The sequence below is a fragment of the Tamandua tetradactyla genome, chromosome X, assembly GCF_023851605.1.
Source record: "Tamandua tetradactyla isolate mTamTet1 chromosome X, mTamTet1.pri, whole genome shotgun sequence".
In the NCBI taxonomy this organism is placed as follows: domain Eukaryota; kingdom Metazoa; phylum Chordata; class Mammalia; order Pilosa; family Myrmecophagidae; genus Tamandua; species Tamandua tetradactyla.
The window spans coordinates 78199981-78213156 of NC_135353.1; the positions used below are offsets into that span (position 1 = coordinate 78199981).

The 13176-nt window shown below is 35.0% G+C and overlaps 1 protein-coding gene across 5 annotated transcripts in view; it reads right to left on the reverse strand.

Moving 5' to 3' along the window:
• The window catches only part of DIAPH2 (diaphanous related formin 2), a 997375-nt gene that overhangs the window by 662409 nt on the left and 321790 nt on the right, over positions 1-13176 (reverse strand). For all 5 annotated transcript variants that reach the window (XM_077145442.1, XM_077145441.1, XM_077145438.1 and 2 more), the window contains one exon: positions 8231-8349. In XM_077145442.1, the coding sequence (XP_077001557.1) occupies positions 8231-8349 (119 nt within the window). The remainder of the gene's footprint in view (positions 1-8230; positions 8350-13176) is intronic.

The window sequence follows — 13176 nt, forward strand, 5'->3', positions numbered from 1 at the left end:
ATCTCCTGATGGTCTCTGTTACGAACAAAATATTGCAAGTTTATTCACTAATGTCAGCTCATATCAGTGAGACCATACAGTATTTGTCCTTTAGTTTTTGGCTAGTCTAACTCAGCATAATGTTCTCAAGGTCCATCCATGTTGTTACATACGTCATAAGTTTATTCTGTCTTAAAGCTGCATAATATTCCATCGTATGTATATACCACAGTTAGTTTAGCCACTCATCTGTTGATGGACATTTTGGCTGTTTCCATCTCCTTGCAATTGTAAATAATGCTGCTATAAGCATTGGTGTGGAAATGTCTGTTTGTGTCTTTGCCCTTATGTCCTCTGAGTAGATACCTAGCAATGGTATTGCTGGGTCATATGGCAATTCTACATGCAGCTTTTTGAGGAACCGCCAAACTGCCTTCCACAGTGGTTGCACCATTTGACATTCCCACCAACAGTGAATAAGTGTGCTTCTTTCTCCACATCCTCTCCAGCACTTGTCATTTTCTGCTTTGTTCATAATGGCCATTCTGGGGGGTGTGAGATGATATCTCATTGTGGTTTTCATTTGCATTTCTCTAATGGCTAGGGACGTTGAGCATCTCTTTATGTGCCTTTTGGTCATTTGTATTTCCTCTCCTGAGAAGTGTCTGTTCAAGTCTTTTTCCCCATTTTGTAATTGCATTGGCTGTCTTTTTGTTGTTGAGTTGAACAATCTCTTTATAAATTCTGGATACTAGACCTTTATCTGATATGTCATTTCCAAATATTGTCTCCCATTGTGTAGGCTGTCTTTCTACTTTCTTGATGAAGTTCTTTGATGCACAAAAGTGTTTAATTCTGAGGAGCTCCCATTTCTTTCTTTCTTTCTTCAGTGCTCTTGCTTTAGGTGTAAGGTCTATAAAACTGCCTCCACTTATAAGATTTATAAGATATTTCCCTACATTTTCCTCTGTTTTATGGTCTTAGACCTGATGTTTAGATCTTTGATCCATTTTGAGTTAACTTTTGTATAGGGTGTGAGATACAGGTCCTCTTTCATTCTTTTGCATATGGATATCCAATTCTCTAGGCACCATTTATTGAAGAGACAGTTCTGTCCCAGGTGAGTTGGCTTGACTGCCTTATCAAAGATCAAATGTCCATAGATGAGAGGGTCAATATCTGAACACTCTATTCAATTCCATTGGTCAATATATCTATCTTTATGCAAGTACCATGCTGTTTTGACCACTGTGGCTTCATAATATGCCTTAAAGTCAGGCAGCGCGAGACCTCCAGCTTCGTTTTTTTTCCTCAAGATGTTTTTAGCAATTCGGGGCACCCTGCCCTTCCAGATAAATTTGCTTATTGGTTTTTCTATTTCTGAAAAATAAGTTGTTGGGATTTTGATCGGTATTGTGTTGAATCTGTAAATCAATTTAGGTAGAATTGACATCTTAACTATATATAGTCTTCCAATCCATGAACACGGTATGCCCTTCCATCTATTTAGGTCTTCTGTGATTTCTTTTAACAGTTTGTTGTAGTTTTCTTTGTAGAGGTCTTTTGTCTCTTTAGTTAAATTTATTCCTAAGTATTTTATTCTTTTAGTTGCAATTGTAAATGGAATTTGTTTCTTGATTTCCCCCTCAGACTGTTCATTACTAGTGTATAGAAACACTACAGATTTTTGAATGTTGATCTTGTAACCTGCCACTTTGCTGTACTCATTTATTAGCTCTAGTAGTTTTGCTGTGGATTTCTCAGGATTTTCGACATATAGTATCATATCATCTGCAAACAGTGATAGTTTTACTTCTTCCTTTCCAATTTTGATGTCGTGTATTTCTTTTTCTTGTCTAATTGCTCTGGCTAGAACTTCCAACACAATGTTGAATAACAGTGGTGATGGTGGACATCCTTGTCTTGTTCCTGATCTTAGGGGGAAAGTTTTCAGTTTTTCCCCATTGAGGATGATATTAGCTGTGAGTTTTTCATATATTCCCTTTATCATTTTAAGGAAATTCTCTTGTATTCCTATCCTTTGAAGTGTTTTCAACAGGAAATGATGTTGAATTTTCTCAAATGCCTTCTCTGCATCAATTGAGATGATCATGTGATTTTTCTGCTTTGATTTGTTGATATGGTGTATTACATTAATTGATTTTCTTATGTTGATCCATCCTTGCATACCTGGGATGAATTCTACTTGGTCATGATGTATAATTCTTTTAATGTGTTGCTGGATTCGATCTGCTAGAATTTTGTTGAGGATTTTTGCATCTATATTCATTAGAGAGATTGGTCTGTAGTTTTCTTTTTTTGTAATATCTTTACCTGGTTTTGGTATGATGGTGATGTTGGTTTCATAGAATGAATTAGGTAGCTTTCCTTCCACTTGAAATTTTGAAGAGTTTGAGCAGGATTGCTATTAATTCTTTCTGGAATGTTTGGTAGAATTCACATGTGAAGCCGTCTGGTCCTGGACTTTTCTTTTTGGGAAGCTTTTGAATGACTGATTCAATTTCTTTACTTGTGATTGGTTTGTTGAGGTCATCTATTTCTTCAGTCAAAGTTAGTTGTTCATGCCTTTCTAGGAAGTTGCCCATTTCATCTACATTGTTGTATTTATTTGCATAAAGTTGCTTATAGTATCCCGTTATTACCTCCTTTATTTCTGTGGGGTCAGTAGTTATGTCTCCTCTTCCATTTCTGATCTTATTTATTTGCATCCTCTCTCTTCTTCTTTTTGTCAATCTTGCTAAGGGAACATCAATCTTATTGATTTTCTCATAGAACCAACTTCTGGTTTTGATGTTCTCAATTGTTTTCATGTTCTCAATTTCATTTATTTCTGCTCTAATCTTTGTTATTTCTTTCCTTTTGCTTGCTTTGGGTTTAGTTTGCTGTTCTTTCTCCAGTTCTTCCAAATGGACAGTTAATTCCTGTATTTTTTTTGCCCTTTCTTCTTTTTTGATATAGGCTTTTAGGGCAATAAATTTCCCTCTTAGCACTGCCTTTGCTCCATCCCATAAGTTTTGATATGTTGTGTTTTCATTTTCATTTACCTCGAGATATTTACTGATTTCTCTTGTAATTTCTTCCTTTGCCCACTGGTTGTTTAAGAGTGTGTTGTTGAGCCTCCACAAGTTTGTGAATTTTCTGGCGCTTTGCCTATTATTAATTTCCTACTTCATTCCCTTATGATCTGAGAAAGTGTTTCGTATGATTTCAATCTTTTAAAATTTGTTGAGACTTGCTTTGTGACCCAGCATATGGTCTATCTTTGAGAATGATCCATGAGCACTTGAGAAAAAAGTATATCCTGCTGTTGTGGGGTGTAATGTCCGATAAATGTCTGTTAAGTCTAGCTCATTTATTGTAATATTCAACTTCTCTGTTTCTTTATTGATCCTCTGTCCAGATGTTCTGTCCATTGATGAGAGTGGGGAATTGAAGTCTTCAACTATTATGGTAGATGTGTCTATTTCCCTTTTCAGTATTTGCAGGGTATTCCTCACGTATTTTGGGGCATTCTGGTTCGGTGCATAAATATTTATGATTGTTATGTCTTCTTGTTGAATTGTTCCTTTTATTAGTAGATAGTATCCTTCTTTGTCTCTTTTAATTGTTTTACATTTGAAGTCTACTTTGTTGGATATTAGTATAGCTACTCCTGCTATTTTCTGGTTGTTATTTGCATGAAATATCTTTCCCAACCTTTCACTTTAAACCTATGTTTATCTTTGGTCTAAGATTTGTTTCCTGTAGATAGCATATAGAAGGAGTCTGTTTTTTAATCCATTCTGCCAGTCTATGTCTTTTGATTGGGGAGTTCAATCCATTCACATTTAGTGTTATTATTGTTTGGGTAGTACTTTCCTCTACCATTTTGCCTTTTGTATTTTGTATGTCATATCTAATTTTCCTTCTTTCTACACTCTTCTCCACACCTCTCTCATCTATCTTTTCATATCTGTCTCTAGTGCTCCCTTTAGTATTTCCTGCAGAGCTGGTCTCTTGGTCACAAATTCTCCAGTGATTTTTTTGTCTGAAAATGTTTTAATTTCTCGCTCATTTTTGAAGGACAATTTTAGTGGGTATAGAATTCTTGGTTGCCAGTTTTCTCTTTTAGTAATTTAAATATATCATCCCCTGTCTTCTCGCCTCCATGGTTTCTGCTGAGAAATCTACACATAGTCTTATTGGGTTTCCCTTGTATGTGATGGATTGCTTTTCTCTTACTGCTTTCAAGATCCTCTCTTTCTCTTTGACCTCTGACATTCTGACTAGTAAGTGTCTTGGAGAATGCCTATTTGGATCTATTCTCTTTGGGCTACGGTGCACTTCTTGGATCTGTAATTTTAGGTCTTTCATAAGAGTTGGGAAATTTTCAGTGATAATTTTTTCCATTAGTTTTTCTCCTCCTTTTCCCTTCTCTTCTCCTTCCGGGACCCCCACAACACATATATTTGTGCACTTCATATTATCATTCAGTTCCCTGAGTCCCTGCTCATATTTTTCCATTTTTTTCCCTATAGTTTATGTATCTTGTCGGACTTCAGATGTTCCATCCTCCAGTTCACTAATCCTAACCTCTGTCTCTTGAAATCTACCATTGTAGGTTTCCACTGTTTTTTCCATCTCTTCTACTGTATCTTTCATCCCCTTAAGTTCCGTGATTTATTTTTTCAGACTTTCTATTTCTTCTTTTTGTTCGTTCCTTGCCTTCTTCATATCTTCCCTCAATTCATTGATTTGGTTTTTGATGAGGTTTTCCATGTCTGTTCATATATTCTGTATTAGTTGCTTCAGCTCTTCTATCTCATTTGAACTATTGGTTTGTTCCTTTGACTGGGCCATATCTTCAATTTTCCTGGTGTGATTTGTTACTTTTTGCTGGTGTTTAGACATTTAATTGCCTTAATTAGTTTATTCTGGTGATTGCTTTCACTTCTCTTACCAAGGGTTTTCTTGCTAGATGGATTTGTTGTCTATCTGTTCTTTGACCTTCAGTTCAGCTTTTTCTGGACCTCTAGCTTAGGTTTTGTTTAACAGAGGATAATTTTTCAGTTCTTGTTTTTTTGTTTCTTGCTCTGCTTGTATGGTGCCTTTTCCCTCCCCACCCTTAGGAGGGTCTACGTAGGTATTATAGACTCAAGCCGGGTTTTCCCAGACTAAACTGGGTCCTATCAGGGGCAAGGAGTCACCTGCGTCAGTTTTCCCTGAGGGTAAGACCCAGCAGGTTAAAAGACTTTCCTGTGAAGTCTCTGGGCTCTGTTTTTCTTATCCTGCCCAGTATGTCGCGTGTCTGCCTGCGGGTCGCACCAGCAAAAGATGTTGCAGCACTTTTAACTTTGGGAAACTCTACCTGCTGGGGGCGTGGTGGAGATGGGGAAGAGGTTGTAGGGTGGTTAATGGCTTCAAATTGCCAAGCCCTGGGGTCTGAATTCCTTGAGGGAGGGATTCCACTTGAGTTGGGCTTCATCCCTCTCCTGGGAAAGGCACAGGTGGGAAACAGCCCTGAAAGCGGCCCATTTCTGCCTATGCCTGGGGCAGTTGCAGCCCGAGAAGACCTGCCACTGAATCCAGAGGCTGCCAAGTCTCCATAGAGACACAGCCACTAAAGCATCCATTTCCTCCCCTTTCCTCTTTTTCCGTGAGCCCAATGAGCGACCTCTGCCTTGACCAGGTTTACAGTCTCTTTCCTTTCCCTCTGGGGAGCTGCCTATGGGGGAGGTGCGCCGGGCGCTGGCCGCCGCAGCTTGGGGAACTCACAGTTTTGGGGAGGCTTGCAGCCGGTCCAGCTGGTGCAGACTGGGGTACACTGTGTGTTTGGTCACTGATGTGGCTCCGGGAGCTGTTCTGTATTGTTTCTTGTTATTTAGTAGTTGTTCTGGAGGACGAACTAAAACGCGCACATTGCTAAGCCACCATCTTGGCCCCTCCCAGCATTCTGATTTAACTTAGTCCTATCCAGATCAGTTTCATTCATATCTGTAGATGAAGTCTGATCACTTTTTCAGGTTTTCTTAACAGTTCTGAATGGGGTAATGCTGACTTTTCATAGCTTCAGTGCTCTAAAGCTCTGAGTCGCAGATATCACATAAATACCCAAAGTTTCAGGAAATGACCAGATTATATACAAGGAACTCAGTATCTCAGAATTTAGAAATGTCCTAAATATATGTGGCTTCTGTAAGAGCTTATACTCTAGGACCCTTTACAATAGGCCCCAACCTAATAACCCTGCTCTCAATTTCAATTTTCTGAGTTTGTATATGAGTGAGGCATGATAATATTTGTCTTTTTGTTTCTGACATTTCAATCAACATACAGTCCTTAAAGTTCATTCACCTAGTTCCATGCCTCACAATTTCATTCATTCTTGCAGCCATTCCATCGTCTGTTTTAAGTAAAAACCTCGGTTCCTATTTTCATTCCTCAGTCTACCTCCATCCATTGCAAATACCAAACACTACCACCATAAACATCAGTGCGCAAATATCCTTTCTTGTCCCCACGCTCAAATCTTCCACATATATACTGAGCAATAGGGTTTCAGAATCATATGGCAACCCCATCCCTATCCTCTTGTGGAAGCACCACACACTTATAGCTTCCTACAAACAGTGAATAGGTACATCACTTTCTGCACCTATTACTCAGTCATGCAAGCAACTGCTCCTCTACTTTTATTGCCACATAAGATATGAGGCAAACAAATATTGTGTGTATATTCAAATATACTATAGGTCACAAAGGCAGTTTTATTTTTTCAAATGAAATACTCATTAAATCTGAAATCATTATTGTTTATATTCATTTGTATCAAATTATCTGACAACAGATGGAGAATAAAGACAATGGACATTGAAACATATTTTTCTTAGGATGTCAAAGAGAGTGAAAGTTTAAATGCACTTATTTAGAAACTACAGATTTCAAACATAGATTTACTTTAATAATAAAAATGAGGAGCTGGAAAATCAATATAAAAGAAAGGTAAAAGAGGAGGCATATAACATCCTAAAAATAACCTTAAATATCAAAATTTTCTAAATTAGAATTACATATATGATGGTTTACTTCTTAGACCCATGTAACAGTCTGCATTAAATTCTCATAAGGTCCCTTAACTGGATACAGAATTAATTAAAACCAGCTTTATGGTAAAGATTGGTTATAACAGAATTCTGTAAGAACCAAGAAAGCAAGATATTTATTAATTAATATAAAATATTTTTATTATTAAGGAAAACGCTGCAGGCTGGTATCTCTAATGATGGATAAGAAAATGTTAGAAATTATTCCTTACAATAATAATATTCAATTATTAATAATGCCCACATTCATCCAATACCCTATGTGTAAGGTGCTTTTGATGGAAGCACTGGAAAAAGATGAAACCTAACATTTCTGCCCTCAATCTCATAAGGGCAGAGAAGTACACATAAATAAGAGAGATAACAGCAAAGTAAACAAAGTACATGGGAGTTTGCATGAGGGATGATATTTTCCACTTTGGGCAGGAGCTGAAAAGCCCCTGAGAAGAAGAAGACGACTTCATAAAGAAGAAATCCAGCTCCAAAGTCACTGGGGCTCTGAAGTATTTCATGACGTCCCTAGAACCCCCGAGAAATTAAATGTGTGGGAAACAAATGGTTACCAATACTATGACAACAATCTCTTAGATAAAATAAAATTTCATGTATGTTGTTGCCACAGGAAGATTACATGCCAGCTCTGTTTGATTCAGATGCTTCTACCACTCGGCCTTGTTATACAGTCAGATACTACTGTATTTAAATAAATATAGCTAAGGAACACAAAGCATTTGTATAAGGAATAAGTCATTTGTTTGAACTGAATTATACTTCTAAATCATTGGACCGCAATTTAATAAACTGGAAAAGTACATTACTTATAGACACACATGAACTTAGTGAACTTTTCCCCGAAAATCCTTATTAGTGAGATAAACTGCCTTAGGCACTTGTCTATCAAGACCACTGAGTAGAGTATACATATAACACAGGAAGCCATTGTGAAGATTACAGTATAGTCTGTGTAAATTGTCAGGACAGTCTTACAATTCCTCAGCATGAATCATAATGACAGCATCACTGTGAAGTTATAATGGATATAAATTGGGTTAGCAGACAGGAACTCTAATAATGGGCCATAAAATCACCCACGAATCCCTCTTTCATAATACATGGAAAATTATGTTCGTGGTTTTTCAAAAGGATATTCCATTTCTGCTCGAATGTCATTGAGGCGGTGTGATAATTCAGTTAAGTCGTCCTCTTTGTTCTCATCAAATACTTTCAACTGAATATCAAGCTCATCATTCTCTTTTTCTTTTAGATCCTAAATATAAACACAAAACTTAACAAATAACAGTTGGACAGCATACTTAAATAATAAAGGCCACAGCAATATTATTATTCATTTGCCAAGAGAAGAATTTCAAACTTTGACACAGGCACCTAGTTTCCTAAAAGGAAATTCATGTAGCTAAGCTTTTCTACTTCAAAATAAAAGAACCTCATTACAATCAGTGAATTTTCTTTTCATGCTCCAGATTTTGATTATCACATTAAAAATTAACTATCACTTTTACAATGAAAAAAAACTAATTGCTAACTACCCAAATTAAATGCTGTCACTTTGACTAAACAGACTAATCAAAGATTGTAGAACTCATGCAGTTAAAAGGTTCATATGCCTTTGGTAAAAAAAATGCAAATATAGATCTATTATATTAAGGGAAACCAAATGCAAGGATATATTCAAGCACAACAGTCCCAAGTATGGCGTGAAAAGTTGTATAAACAAATCTATTTTAAATGATATTTTGTGATTTTAAAGCAAAAAGACTTTAGGACTTTTTATCAAGCTGTATGTATAGTCTCCTCCCCCACCTTTCATTTTTGCTTAGTCTAATCACAAAATACCAACTTGGGAATTAAATATTCATTTTTGTAATACATTATAAGCACATGCATTACAAACCTCTAATAATTTTCAAAATATCAGGATCAAAAAAAGTTTTTGAAGCATGCCACACTAGAGATTGTTGGGCTTAATATATATCACCTGGAAGATCTTTAAACATGTGTCCATTAATGTTGCAGCTTTCAAACCCAAATCCATAATCACAACTGTGGATACTCAAAGGTGATACCGAAAGTGGTACTAGGATGTTCAGAGCAGGGCTTGAACTCTAAAAGGAAATGTAAGCATGGTGTACTTTAAATTAAGTAGATAAAACCAGGATGCATTTCTTATTTCTAATTTTATTCAACAGAACAATTATAAATGAAGAAATAATGGCTTTTATTAAAGCCAAATACAAATTTAAGGCAACTTCTAGATGTTAATTTCCAAATATTCATATTTGTAATAATATACTGAAATCTTACCTATAGGGTATATGAAAAAATGTATTAATGTGTTTATATAATTTCATATAAAATATATCAAAATAAATTTATATACACTTAATTTCCTCTTTAGTAATAACTTGTTTGTTGTCCACTTACTTTGAAGGGAAATGAAGAAATTCACTGAAACAAAACTATCAAACAATACTGGGTCATGTTATCAGGTGATTTCTTAACTATATTCAGAAAACAACAGAAACCAGACAAAACCAATACACTGAGCATTGTATAAAAAAATTTTCACAGATTTTAGAATATGGAATTTTACTTATTCTGATGTCATGAAGTATGATCTCTTTTATAGCCACCATAAAACTTGAACACATTCAAATGCATTTGAAAAACAGAAAAATCTAAGTCATTTAATTAGCATCAGAACTTTACAAAACATAGAAACCATTCTGCATGATTAAAATACTTTCAGTGAAAATATCTGGTTAAATGCTTGAGTTTATAATTAGGCTCAGCCATTATTTATACAACATGTATATAGTATGTGAACATATATAGCACAATATAGAAAATATAACATGTATAAATGTAATGTGCTACAAATATTATTTATTACTGCTCCAGGTATATTAACATAAATTTATGCATATACATAAATAGACACATATATATAAGTATTCATATAAAGAAAACTTCCATTCAATGAAATGTCAGACCTCGAAAGATATATTCATAATCTTTAAAACAAATACTTTAATGAATTAATAAAAATTTTTATGTAGCATGAATAGTACAGATATCCTACAAAAGAAAATGGAAATGCATCACTAAAATTTTATATTTTAAAATGAAGATAATACAATTACAGAATTATACTATTATGTGAAATTTTGTAAATATTTCGTATTTTGTTTAAATTGACATGTTGTATAGAAATTCAACTATTTTTGCAGATTCCCTGAAAAATATTAATTTTCTAAGATACAGTCAAATTCAAAGGAAACCAAAGTCTATTACCAGCACATTACTGATTAATATTCAAACAATTAAAATTGTGTCCTCCAAAGAACAAGAAAGGTTTTGCCTATTTTTTAAGACATAAAGAACCCCCACAGACACAATTTCATACTCTCTTGTTCCTTTACATATCTGATTTACATATTATTTACTGATTTACTTAACTAAAAAGTCGGATGGAAAAAACTATACAAGAAATCAATGTAAACTGCAATACAATTATGTTAAAGCACTGAATGAAGCTGAATGTGAGAATGATAGATGAAGGAGGGCTGGGGGCACAAATGAAATCAGAAAGAAAGATAGACGACAAAGATTGAGATGGTATAATCTAGGATTGTCTAGAGTGTATAATGACAGTGACTAAATGTACAAATTTTAAAAATGTTTTTACATGAGGAAGAACAAAGGAATGTCATTACTGCAGGGTACTGAAAATAGATGGTAATTAATATTTTAAAATTTCAATGTATGATTGAGACTAAAGCAAAAAATGTTTATTTGGTACAAGATTTATATTTTGACTAGTGCATTTCCTAATATAACTTATGTAGATAGCTTGGTTGAATAACATAAGTAGATGAACCTTGGGTAAGACATGAGATTTTGTTGGTTGGTCCAGCTAGATGCCCCAGTGAATCCCAGAGTGATTTGATGAGTGAGCGGAAAAGTATATGCAAAGTCCCCTTTGGGGAATGGTGAGAACGAGGGAAAACTCAACTTCCCCAAGTTGAATTCTTGATATTCTCACAAGCAGTGTGGACAGCTAAAGCTATAGGCTGAGTCCCCAGTCTTGGGGTTTGTTCATATGAAACTTAACCCCACAGGGGATAGGTCAAGCCTACTTAAAATTAGGCCTAAAGGTCACCCCCAAGAGAGCCTCTTTTGTTGCTCAGATGTGGCCTCTCTCTCCAGCCAACACAGCAAGCAAATTCACCACCCTTCCCCTGTCTGCATGGGACATGACTCCCAGGGGTGTGGATCTTCCTGGCAATGTGGGACAGGAATCCCAGAATGAGCTGAGATTCAGCATCAAGGGATTGAGAAAAACTCTAGAATGATGAAACCCAGCATCAAGGGATTGAGAAAACCTTCTCGACCAAAAGGGGGAAGAGTGAAATGAGACAAAGTGTCAATGGCTGAGAGATTCCAAACAGAGTTGAGAGGTTATCCTAGAGGTTATTCTTACGCATTAAGTAGATTTCACCTTGTTAACCAAGATGTAATGGAGAGGCTGGAGGGAATTGCCTGAAAATGTAGAGTTGTGTTCCAGTAGCCATGTTTCTTGAAGATGATTCAATAATGATATAGCTTTCACAATGTGACTGTGTGATTGTGAAAACCTTGTGTCTGATGCTCCTTTTATGTACCTTGTCAACAGATGAGTAGAACATATGGAATAAAAATAAATAATAGGGGGAACAAATGTTAAAATAAATTTAGTTTGAAATGCTAGTGATCAATGAAAGGGAGGGGTAACGGGTATGGTACGTAATTTTTTTTTTCTGTTTTTGTTTTATTTTTCTGTTGTCTTTTTATTTCTTTTTCTGAATTGATGCAAATGTTCTGGGAAATGATCATGATGATGAATATGCAACTATGTGATGATATTGTGAATTGCTGAGTGTATTTGTTGGGAATGTTTGTGTTTCTTATCATTTTTTTTATTAATAAAAAAATTTTTAAAAAAACCTAAAAAAAAATGCTTAGGGTAGTGCTAAGCACCTAAGAAGGCTCAATAAAAATCAACTATTATGCTAAAAAAAAAAAGAAATCAATGTAAGTTAAGTATAGAGCAAATACTATTTTAAAAATTAACATATAAAAACACCTCATGTATTATAAATTAATAACGCAAATTTATCAAGTGAATTTTCCAGATAAATTAGGTATGTGATCCCTTTACAAAACAAAGTTGAACCATGGAAACAGGGGGATCATTTTCAAAATAAAACTTTTACAGAATATAATTAAAATAATCGTTCTTGTCTCAAGGATCCTTGAGATAAATTATCATTAAAAACTTTCACTCTGCTATATTATTATTACAATGGTCTCAGGGGCTATTGAAATTTAAGAACCATTCTTCTCTAACAATTACTGGTTCCAGATAAGTATAACTTGTAATCCATGTACTGACTATTAATATTTACCCTAGCCACATCTATTTTGCTGCTTTGGATATGCTATATTCTAGAAAATTTGGGAGTTCCTCTTATTAGATTATGTATAAACTAAGAATAAATAGAAAAAAAAAGTCTTAAAGGCTCATCTATGAACATATTATTATTTTAGTGCATGTGTAAGAGTTGTATAAAGGGGCAATAAATTTTAGAGGTTTTTAAGTTAAATGTTTAGTTAATTAGAGAGTGAGTTAATTAGCTATGTACGACAATAGTGATTTGCAAGTTAGGTGCCACTAGTACACATTAAAGCATGACCATTCTGTCTTTTACTCTAAATTGGGATAAAACTACAACATCAGTAGTAGTAAAACCTATGGTATTAAAGGAATGACCTCCAATTTTCTCAGAGATCATCTGCCTGTACTCTGGTCATCTTTGATGAGAATCAGAACCATATTTAGCTACTTTTACTAATTTTCCATAATTCCAGATTTAAGAAGAAAAAGGTTTGAAAACCCCTGTGGGGTCTTCCTTATATTCTAAAATTCTGGGAGCAGAAACGTGACACTTTCTACTTTTCATTTCCTCAGGAATCACTGAGATCTGAGAATCAGGGCATAAAGTAAAGATGTCATAGTTAGGAAAAATCTGATTGG